The 11,409-nt window shown below is 52.7% G+C and overlaps 1 protein-coding gene across 2 annotated transcripts; it reads left to right on the top strand.

Annotated features, from left to right (window-relative positions):
- The first annotated feature begins 351 nt into the window (after nucleotides 1-351).
- On the top strand, nucleotides 352-3,015 carry GNG8 (G protein subunit gamma 8). Of its 2 annotated transcripts, XM_037059129.1 has the most exons (3): nucleotides 352-427; nucleotides 1,597-1,682; nucleotides 1,945-3,015. In XM_037059129.1, the coding sequence occupies exons 2-3, from the start codon at nucleotides 1,599-1,601 to the stop codon at nucleotides 2,071-2,073; spliced, it is 213 nt and encodes a 70-aa protein (XP_036915024.1). In that variant the 5' UTR covers nucleotides 352-427; nucleotides 1,597-1,598; the 3' UTR covers nucleotides 2,074-3,015. The 2 variants fall into 2 exon arrangements, with proteins under 2 accessions (XP_036915024.1, XP_036915031.1); XM_037059136.1 differs by lacking the exon at nucleotides 352-427 and having other exon boundaries at nucleotides 961-1,682.
- Nucleotides 3,016-11,409: the final 8,394 nt, after the last annotated feature.

The raw sequence follows: 11,409 nt of genomic DNA, 5'->3' as shown, positions 1-11,409 counted from the left end.
TCAATTCCCAGTCAGGGCACATGCCTGGGTTTCCGGCCAGATCCCCAGTAGGGGGCACACAAGAGGCAACCACGCATTGATGTTTCTCCCTCTCTTTCTCTCTCCCTTCCTCTCTCTCTAAAAATAAAATCTTAAAAAAAAAGAGAGATAGAGACAGAGGGAGGGAGAGACACACAGAAACAGAGATGAAGAGGGGGACAGACAGAGCTAGGACCCAGAGAGACAGACCCACGGTGGCCCAGAGAGCAGTGGGGTGTTGGTGGCAGCGGTGGCGGAGGCGGATCCTCAGGGGCTGCCCTGCGGGAGGGGAGGGGAGGGGAGGGGAGGGGAGGGGAGGGGCGGGGAGGGGCGGGGCTGGGCAGGGGGACCCAGAGCTGTCTCCCAGCCTGCGCCACCAGCCCGCCATCCCAGCCCTGAGCAACAACAGGTAGGAAGCTCCCGCCCTGGCCCCAGCAGATGGTGGCCAGTCCGTCCACCTGGGAATGAACGAATGAGTGAGTGGATGAATGATTCTACACTTCTGCATCTCCATCAGCTTGCCTCTCCCCCAGCCCCTCATCCCTCTCTGTCTGTCCCCCTGTCCTCTGCCCCCTTATCCCCCGTTGCTTCACCCTTCCCCTACCTCTCCATACATCCCCATCTTTATCCTCCCCCACTGCCATCCCTCCTGGGCTCCTCCGTTGCCCTTTCTCACCTCCCTCGGTCTCTCCATCCTCTCCGGGCCTCCCTCCCCCTGTATCACTGTCCCTTTCTCTACCCCTCCATTGCCCCCCCACTCCCTCCATCGCTTCATCCCTCCCCCCCTCTCTCCATCTTTCTTCCCTCCCTCAGTCTCTTCATTTCTCCTGTGCCTCAGTCGCTGTCTCTCCCTCTGCCCCTCCATTCATCCCTCTCTTCCTCCTCTCTGCCCCTCTCCCAGTCCTGTCTGGGTGGGCCCAGTGGGCCCGCCCCCCAGCTCTCTCTCCAGCAGCTAATGAGCAGAGGAGCCTTTGAGGTCGAGGGCTGGGGTGGGGGAGCTCCCCGAGGGGAGCGGAGGGGGCAGCTGCTGCCAAGGCCCTAATGAGGCCCCCTCTGCGCCCCTCCCGCCGAGATCTTAATTCCTTGTTCTCCCTGGAGCGGCCGCTAATTGGCCTGGGAAGGGCCCCCCTCCTGGCTCATGCTCTCTCCCTGGGGGCTGAGGACACCTGGATCCTGCTCCAGCACCTGTGGCCCTGTCCTTCTGTTCCCCTTTCCACCTGCCTCTCTGCTTCACATCTGTGCTTCCCTCCTGCCTTCCTCGTCCCTCTCTGCCTCCCGGCACCCCATCTGTGCACCCCTCCACTTCCCCTCTTGCCTCTCTTCGCCCGGCTCGTCTCTCCCTCCTTGGGCCTGACTCTTGGTCCCCAGCTTGTGCTGCTCTTCAACCCTCCACTTTTCCCTCTCTTCTCCTGTGCTTCCCTCCACCTGCCCCTGGCTACCCCATGCGCGCGCTCTTCCACCCGCGCCCCAGTTGCTGGGTCCCACCACCATAGCCACCTTAGCTGGGGACCCAGACTTGCCCTAGCCTACCCCCTCGCCCCGACTCCCGCCGGGCTTTCAACCCCGTCCCCGCCGCAGCCATGTCCAACAACATGGCCAAGATCGCCGAAGCCCGCAAGACGGTGGAACAGCTGAAGCTGGAAGTGAACATCGACCGCATGAAGGTGCGGATCGGGGTAGGAGGAAGGCGGGGGCTTGGGGCCTGGGTCTGTACCCGGTGCTGTTAAGGGCACGGGGCCTTGTAGGGTAAGATCCCCTTTGGAACTGAGCTGGACCAGGGCTTGAGCAGGGGGTGGGGCCTGAGGGGCGGGGCGGACCGGGGAGGGGTCCAGGGACGGGGCGGGGCAAAGGAGGGGCTGGGAATGGGGCGGGGCTTCAGGCAGGTGGGCGGGGCGGCGGGGGTGTACTTCACCTGTGGGCCCGCAGGTGTCGCAGGCCGCCGCGGAGCTCCTGGCCTTCTGCGAGACGCACGCCAAAGATGACCCGCTGGTGACGCCGGTACCCGCCGCAGAGAACCCCTTCCGTGACAAGCGCCTCTTTTGCGTCCTGCTCTGAGCCTTCCCTACAGCTTACCCTCCCTTGCGGAAATATGAATCCAATAAACGTGGTGACGGGTGGCACCTGTACTTTGGGGGACAACTGAGGCATGCGCGGAGCTTGGGGCCACCTGCGTCCCTTCTCACATCTTCTGGCCGTGTGTGGAGTATGGGGGTGGGGTGAGAATATGCGGGGTGTGTGGATGCCGAGGGTGTGTGGGAAGAAATGATCCATTCAGCGCGGCATGATCCTGAAATTAATTAATCGCCCCAACAGTCCCAGAGGCAGCTGACTGCTTGTCGAATAGCTTCTTTACAGGTGAGGAAATGGAGCCAAAGGAGGTCTCTTACTCAAAGTCACACAGAGAGGAGGTGATGGGGTGAAGACTGTGGAGTCCCGTGCCCCCTGAACACCTCGCTGGCCTCTGCCCTCTCTCATCCTGAATAATTTCACCCCTTTTTTCACATTTGGCTACCCCCTGCCACAGGCCTTCCTCTCTCCTTAAGCACTGAATTCTGTGTATTTATTCATTCATTCTTCCAAATGCTCTCTGAGTTCTTGCCCTGTGACTGGCCCTGTGCTGGGTGAAGCTGGGGACATAGCCTGGCACCGCCCTCCTGGGGCTCAGAATCCAGTGGGAGAGACAGACCTGTCCCCCAAAGGTGACAACCCAAAATAGGCAGGGTTGGGGTGGAAGAGCTCACAGGGAGCATGGACACCTGACTCAGTTTGGGGGTCAGGGAGGGCTCCCTGGAGGAGGAGATATCTGAGCTGGAACATGATGGTAATAAAACTTGGGACCCACACTCTGGCTGGTGTGACTCAGTGGACTGAGTGCAGGCCTGCGAACCCAAGAGTTGCGGTTGGATTCGCAGTCAGGGCACATGCCCGAGTAGCAAGCCAGGTCCCTGTAGGGGGCGCACGGGAGGCAACCACACATTGATGTTTCTCTCCCTCTCTTTCTCTCTCCCTTCCCCTCTCTAAAAACAAATACAGAAAATCTTTAAAAAACAACAAACCAAAGTTGGGACCCAGAGAAAGAAGCATGGCTAGAGGGAGAAGAAACAAGTTAAATTGTACATTCCTGCCTTCAACAATTTCTTTGTTCTAGGGACACAGGGGTGACTGTAACTGCTCTAGTTTCTGCCCTGTGTGTCCCATGTCACACACCGATGGCCTGCAGGACATATAGAACCTGCAGGTATAATTTTGGCTATCTATTTTGGCTATCTATTTTGGCCTATATAATGTTCTTGTCAAATCAATAGAGTACTTTACATAAAAGTTCATATTTCCAGCTCCTTCCGAACTGGAAGGTCTGGTGACCTCAGACCTACACGACCCCCCAGGGTGACCATTGGCTATGACATGGGACATGGGCTTTCCAGATCGCTGAAGTCCCCACCCTGCCCTGTTGTCTCTCAGTTGAGGAGGTGGAGGTCCGGTTGCTGTTCATCACGGAGCCTGTGCCAGGGACTTCTTACGGTTGACATGTCTGTTGAAAAACGAGGAAGTGCAGACGAGCTGCGGGTTTGGTTAATTATTTTACCCAAGAGCCACGGAGTTCAAGACCCTCCCCACTCCTTCACCCCCACCTCCTCTTCTCTAGGGCTCAACACCCCCATTCCTCAGAGTGAGGCTGGCTGGGTCTGGATGGAGGCGGACAGCTCACTGTGCCTCCGCCCCTCAGAGCTGGCTGTGAGTGTGTCTGGCAAGTGGTCCATTAGTCACATTGGATTAGGGTCCCCTGGGCCCCAACTCTGAGCTTCCTGTTGGAACTGAGGCAGGAGAGGCTGTAATTACATCTCCCTCCTGCCTCCAGCCTCTGGGCTGCTTGCATCATGGCTGCAGGAACCCCCGGGGGGATGAAAAGATAAAGTCAGAGCGGTTTGCTACCGTGATGCCATTTGTGGAGCAGGCCTGTGACCTTGTTAAACATGACTGCCATTGCCTCTTCTGAGCTTCTGTTCCCAGGATTGGAAATTACTGGAAAGCAAGAACGGAACATGACTAAGTGCACCCTACAGCCACGGGCAGAAGATAACATTGGAACAAACTGTAGCCTCGAGCCCCCAACAGCCCAGGGGCCACACAACGACACCCCACCCTTTTAAAACCCAGTTACAACCCAATAAAAGCTCCAAGCCCCCACCCCTCAGGGCTGGTGCGTCTGCACTCCAAGCCCCTCTCCTTTCTTGGAGAGTGAATAAAAACTTTACTCTCCGCACTTTCTTCTCTTTGTGAATTCTTTCACAGCCTGGGTCAGCGAGCACGCTAACATTTTGGTGGCCCTGACAGGGACATTCTTGATGTCTCCCTCTCCTCTGGCCTCCTGACTTGCGATTAGGAGAGCAGTGGGTGGCAGAAGCTCAACCCCTAACCCTGTCTCTGTGAGTTTTGGAGGGAGGATTCGAATCCTTCTCAGTCTCTCCGAGCTCTGGGGACAGCTCGGCCCTGCCCCCATCTCCCCATGCACCCCCCCCAAGCCCCAGCCAGTGATCAGTAAGTCTCTCTGAATCTCGAGACAGAAACATCCAATAGAAACTGGTAGCTTATACCCACCACGTCTCTTTGTGATAAAGCCCAGTGCTGGGTCTCTCACTTTCCCAGGGTTTCTGCTGGGGAGGACACTCCCATGTGCCTCTCTGCTGGTTCACGCTGTTCTCGGGGCCCAGGGAGCCTGGCTTTGAGGCAGATCCCCGAGTTCCCTCTGCCCTCAGGCTCGAGGACGCTCAGCTCTGGCCACAGCCCTCTAAGTCATTTTAGGTTGGGGATCCCCTTCTCAAACCTTCCCCGCCCCTTGTTTGTTATTGTCCCTGAGAGATCCTTCTCTTTTAAAATGGGCAACTCTTGGCCCTGGCTGGTGTACCTCAGTGGATTGAACGCGGGCCTGCAAACCACATGATTGTGGTTCGATTCCCAGTCAGGGCACATGCCTGGGTTGCAGGCCAGTTCCCAGCAGGGGACTCACAAGAGGCAACCATACATTGATATTTCTCTCCTTCTCTCTTTCCCTTCCCCTCTAAAAATAAATTTTAAAAAATCTTTGAAAAATAAAATAAAATGGGCAACTCTCTCATAAGCCCCGCCCAAGGACTCCCCCATGGGGATGGAACTTCAAACCTCTGGGACTCACCCACCTCAAGTCCAAGTGCTTGATTCTTTATTGCAACACGGCCTGGCCTCGGTACAAACTAGGCAATTGGAACCCTGGCCCATGAACGGATCTGTTCACTAAAATAATGTCCTCCAACTTGATCTTTGATCTTCGCTGTCACCACCTTGATTGTAGGAGACAAGATTTTTAACCTTCAGCAGGGATTCCAGGCCTCTTTCTGCCATCGCCTCTTCGTTCAAATGATTTGCCTCACACTACCACCCTGTCCCCTCCCCCACTCGTGTCTGTGGTTTTTTTTTAAGATTTTATTTATTTATCTTTAGAGAGGAAGGGAAGGAGAGAAGAAGGAGAGAAACATCAATGTATGGTTGCCTCTCATGAGTTCCCTGCTGGGAACTGGCCTGCAACCCAGGCATGTGCCCTGACCGGGACTCGAACCGCGGTCATGTGGTTCGCAGGCCTATGCTCAATCTACTGAGCCACACCAGCCGGGGCTCGTGTCTGTGTTGCTGCAGAGTAATCGCTGCGTTTGCTTTCAGCTGGGCAGCTCTCTAACCCTATAGGGCCATGCTCTTTTCACCCCCATTACCCAGCAGGGGGTGACACTGTTCCTGAACCGCCTAACGGGAGTCCTGCATTCCACTCCCATTTGGAATTAGGCTTGGCCCCACTGTGCCCAACTTGAGTACAAATAAGGGTACAAGGAGGGAGGAAAATCTCACCCCTCATTCCCCACCCCCAGACTCTATAGTCTCCTCCTGGGGACCTGGAAGCTGCCAAATCCTGGTAACAATTGGGCCTGCCCCTCAGTGCAGAGGAAAAAAGTGACATTTTCAACTCTTTTCTGCCCCTTCGCCTGATGATGAAACCAATGCCCTTCTAGGAGAAGCTTGCTTCTTTTTTATTCCCCCTACATTTTTGAAGTGTAAATACTTGATGTTCTTTAAGAACGCTTGTCTAGGCCATCTTTTAAAACACAAATTTTGGGCCCCGGCTGGTGTGGCTCAGCGGATCGAGTGCTGGCCTGTGTACCAATGGTTCCATTCCCAGTCAGGGCACAGGCCTGGGTTGCAGGCCAGGTCCCCAGTAGGGGGGGCGCAAGAGGCAACCACAAAGTGATGTTTCTCTCCCTCTCTCCTTCCCTTCTGCTCTCTAAAAATAATTAAATAAAATATTTAAACAATATAAAAACATAGATGTATATGTTTATGTCATTTCATAGTAATTATCTTGAAATATATTTTACAAAGAAGCAAAGTTCTTTTTCAATTGCATTTTAATCAAATCTGTAACCGTCTCATTTTGCATATAAACAGTCACTATTTGTCCTGGCTGGTGTAGCTCAGTGGACTGAGCGCGGGCCTGCGAACCACACGATTGCAGTTCGATTCCCAGTCAGGGCACATGCCTGGGTTGCAGGCCAGTTCCCAGCAGGGGACACACCAGAGGCAACCATACATTGATGTTTCTCTCCCTCTCTCCTTCCCTTCCCCTCTAAAAGACAAATAAATAAAATCTTAAAAAAAAACAGTCACTGTCTAACTCCAAACTTTTGCAAATGTATCTTCAGATAGGTTCATGAGAGAGACTCTGACTTAAATTACAGGCATCTGAAGTAGGTCACATCTTTAAAGCAAATGAAGATTTACAGAAGAACCCTAAGGAATAACTGAATTCGTGGAAATACTGGCAAATAATCAAGACAAACAGAATTGGTTCTATGGGACTCAATGAACTAGAGATAATTGTTATTCTTATGACTTTGTTCAAAATATTGCTAGTTTTAAACCTTTTTGTTGTCCAGATATAAGAAAACACATTTTTCTCCTAGAACACAATTTATAAATTGTACCCTCATAAGCAACATTGAAACATGCCTTTTTCTCCCTACCTGACCCGCCCAGAATTCGGCAATTCTTAGTGAGTGTGAGTTTCATGGCGATCTGTTTGTTTGCATAAACCCAGTGAGAATCTGTTCTCTTTATAACGGCACCCGTTTCCAAGTGGGGTTTCATTAACCAAGTCTTTGTCGGGACTGTCAGGATTGGAAGAGTCATGTCTGGGCTCTGGACCTCACCAGAAAGCTCTAAAGGGATGGAGGCTGACTTTCACAGCCAGTGAGAGCCCCTTGGAGAAACGCCTGGTGCCTCGCTCGGTCGTGTGGTTCGTGGCGGGTGTTCCAGGTGAGGAGCCAAGGCTGCTTCCTCAGAAGATGGCGAGGAAGGATCCTGAAGACATTTCTGGGACCTCGAGAACTTGAGGAATCCACCCAAACCTACGGGTATTGCAGGCGAGCGGGACCAAGTGGAAACCGGAAAAGCTGGCGTTCGTGCCGCCTGTCACCTGCCTGTCCCAATCAGCAGAGACAGGGACGGAATCTGCATGGGCACGTCATTCAGATGTCCGGTGATCTGAGAAGGCAGCGGGTGCGCACTCTAACAGACTGTCTTAAAGTCCATTTCAAAGTGGCCTTTTTTATGAGGAGGACAAAGTGTACGTAAGGGGTTTGGAATTCAGGGGGGATTCGGTGGGGGTGGTGAGGAGTACATCCCCAGTTCCGGTCCTCTTCTCTCCTTAGCCGGCTTTCTGGAGGTCTCGTCTCCCAGGTCTTGAGTTGCACCTTGTCTGCAAAGGAATGCAGCCAACCTGTAGGGGAGAGGTGCCTAATACAAGCAAAGCCATTAGTTACAGCTAAGGTCTGACTTAACTGTTGTACGTATTTCTTTGCCTTTATTTCTTTTTAAAAAAATATTTTCTTGATTTATTGTTAGAGAGAGGGGAAAGGAGGGAGAAAGAGTGGGAGAGAAACAGCAATGTGTGGTTGCCTCTCATGGGTTCCCTACTGGGGACCCGGCCCGCAACCCAGGCATGTGCCCTGACTGGGGATCGAACCAGCGACCCTTTGCTTCACAGGCTCGTGCTCAATCCACTGAGCTACACCAGCCAGGGCTTTACCTTTATTTCTTGATCCGTGTACATAACTCCCGCCCCAGTCACAGCCTGAAATGGTTGCCCCCACACAGTTTTATAGGGGCTCACCTGAATCCCGCTTGGAGGAACCACCCTTATCCTGACCCGGGCAGTAGGCAAAGCATGATCCCGATGGAGATGAGTCTCTTGACACAGCTTGGCTCTATTTTTCTTCAAGGTGTGATTCATCTTCTCACCTTCCCGGAAGCCTGAGGTCTCTCTGCCATGTGGGGTCTCCACTTGATTCCTAAAATTTACTAACCTCCTGTGTGATTTCTGAAACAAAAGCAGGTCTGTTAACTCTCTGGAAGCTGCCAGGGAGGCCAAAGTGAAGGATTATCTCCTTCAGTAAAGCTTTCATTGCCTCTGAGGATTTCTCCATTCTAGTAGGGTAAGCTTCTACCCATCCTGAAAAAGGTGTCAACAATGACAAACACATATTTCCACTCTCAGACCCTTGGCACCTGAGTCAAGTCTGTTTGCCAGTTCTCAAGTGGGCACTGCTCTTGGTTTGGTTTCCCTTCCTTCTTCTGATGGGGATCTGTCTTGGGGTTATTCTTCCCGCACACAACACATCTAGCGATTACTTTTCTTACGGCTGCAGAAATTCCAGGACCTGTGAGCCATGGTTTGACGTAGGTGGTTAACGAGTCTCTTCCATAGTGCGTGGCCTCATGCAAATGTTTCACAACGGGCTCTACTAAATGTTCAGGAAAACAGTACAGCTCCTTTCTTACTCTTTCTCTATCCACTATCAGTTCCTTCTTTATCAAAAGCCCAGCTCTCAGCTTTCTCTGAGTCTGTAGTCAAATATTTAGGGTCAGCCCTGGCTGGTGTAGCTCGGTGGACTGGGCGCAGGCCTGAGAACCAAACAACCGCGGTTTGATTCCCAGTCAGGGCACATGCCTGGGTTGCGGGCCGGGTCCCCAGCAGGGGATGCACGAGAGGCAACCATACACTGATGTTTCTCTCCCTCTCTCCTTCCCTTCCCCTCTAAAGATAAATACATAAAATCTTTAAAAAATATTCACGGTCAAATTGTGACAAGTCCAGAAGAGCTACCAGGGGCATTATAAACATTCCTTTATCAACCTCTTTTGCTGCTTGTTCACCCAGATTACTTCCTCTAGCCTCTTCAGTGTCCTCTCTCTGATGCCCGGGGAGGTGCATAACGGCCACCTGTAAAGGTAGCTGAATAGCCTCTACTAGTTCTAAAATTTCTATTGCATGCCTAATCTCCTTTTTACTGGAGGTTAATAGTCCTCCATCCTTCCAGATTGAACCATGCGCGTGCAAAGTCAAGGAAGCACACCTGGAGTTGGTGTACACATCCAGTCTCTTTTCCTGCGACAATCCCAGTGCCCTGATCGTCAGTGCGATCAGTTCAGCTTTCTGAGCAGAGGTTCCCGGCGGCAAGGCCTTGGCCTCCACTACTCACTCCTTCAAGAGTCACAACTGCATGCCCAGGCTCCCTGCTTCCTTGGCCCATAGAACTGCTTCCATCTGTATAGAGCGTCCAGCCTGCTTCTTCTAGAGGATGGCCCTGTAAATCGATTCTGCTAGAATACACTCCATCAGTTATCCCAGCACAGTCATGGAATTAGCACAGCCGAATCAGACTCTGGAAGAAGAGAGGCAGGGCTTAACTTACTTATAGTTTTGAGGGAGCCGTTGGGATTGTCAGGAAGAATGGCTGGGCACCTGCCCCTTCTTCCAGCAGCGAGCCACACATACCCCTTTTGCTCCAGCAGGCTTGACATCGTTGGGGTTGACACAGCTTAAACGGGGCTAGGCTGTCCCAAGGCAAACTTTCCAGCTTCCTGGAGCAGCTCGCAGGTGGCTACCACGGCTCTCAAGCAGGCTGGCCACCCCCTGGACAGTGTGATCTAGTTTCCTTGACAAGTATGTGACAGGCGGCAAATGTCACTAAGCATTTGGGGGAGGACACCTGGGGCAACGCCCTGCCTTTCATGAACGGATAACTGAGAGGGCTGCCACAGGTTTGGAAGCCCCGAGGCTGGTGCAGAAGCCAGGTGTGCCTTCAGGGACTTGAAAGCCTGGGTGCACTCCTTCGTCCACTCCAAAGGGATTCACTCTGGTCCTTTCAAAGTTTTTCCGATTTAACCGATCTGATGTAGAAACGGAGAGTGTGCCCATGACCTCCTGCGGGCTGGCCCTCTGGCCCTATTCCCACTGGAAGTTTTCGCAAACGGTATTGCCCGGCCCTGGTGGGGCCTGGTCCTCCACCGAATCTGGTTCCCTGATGGGTTCCAGATGGTGAGGCCAGTTCAGACTCCCTTTTCCCAGTTCTCTCAGCTGAGTAAGGAGGAAGACCTCCCCTCCCCAGGGCTGGAGGGGCCGTGGAAACCCTGACCATGCTCTCAGCAGCCATGATATTCAGACCTTCCTGGGCCCTCTCCTCTGCGCTTCTGTGTCTTTCATAGGCAAATTCCCTTTTTTTCTGGACCATTCATCTCTTTCCTTTTTAAAAAAGATTTTATTTATTTATCTTTAGAGGGGAAGGGAAAGAGAGAGGGAGAGAATATAATATCAATGTATGGTTGCCTCTCATGCATCCCCTGCTGGGACCTGACCTGAAACCCAGGCATGTACTGGGAATCAAACCGCTATCGTGTGGTTTGCAGGCCCGTGCTCAATCCACTGAGCTACACCAGCCAGGGCCAAACCATTTTCTTTTCAGTCAGAGGTCTATCAGCATAGGTCAACCTATCAGCCAAAACTTACCCCAGAGGGCTGTTTCCCAAACCAAAAGATGGCTTTTTACCAGACAGAGCCCTGTAAACCAGACTACCTACGTGTGACCCAGAATTTAAACCTGAACCGGAAAGTGCGGTGAGTCAATCAGATGTGAAAATGGCAGGAAGTGCTGAGAACCGGAGGAGGAGAGACCCCAAGTGAAGGTGCTTGGCAGTGGCTAAGGAGTCTTCAAATCCGCATCCCGGGGCCCCCCAGTCCAGGCAGCCAATGGGACCCCTTGCTGAATACCCAGACTGACTGGAGAGTCCCAATATCTGCCCCAGAATGGAGCCCCCAGAATACGAAGCCAGAAGAGCTGGCATTCATGCTGCCTGTCACCTACCAGACCCAATAAGCGGAGACAGGGATTGAATCTTTACGGGAGCTTTATTCAGATCCTGTGATCTGAGAAGATGGTGGGTTTGTACTCTAACAGACTGTCTTAAATTCCATTTTTAAATGGCCCTTTTTATAAGGAAGACAAAGTGCAGGTACCAGAGTTTGGAATT

Source organism: Sturnira hondurensis, unplaced genomic scaffold, assembly GCF_014824575.4.
Source record: "Sturnira hondurensis isolate 20B ecotype Veracruz unplaced genomic scaffold, ASM1482457v3 Scaffold0001020, whole genome shotgun sequence".
NCBI lineage: Eukaryota > Metazoa > Chordata > Mammalia > Chiroptera > Phyllostomidae > Sturnira > Sturnira hondurensis.
The sequence above is the reverse complement of the archived record's forward strand: the minus strand, read 5'-3'. Positions and strand labels throughout refer to the sequence as shown.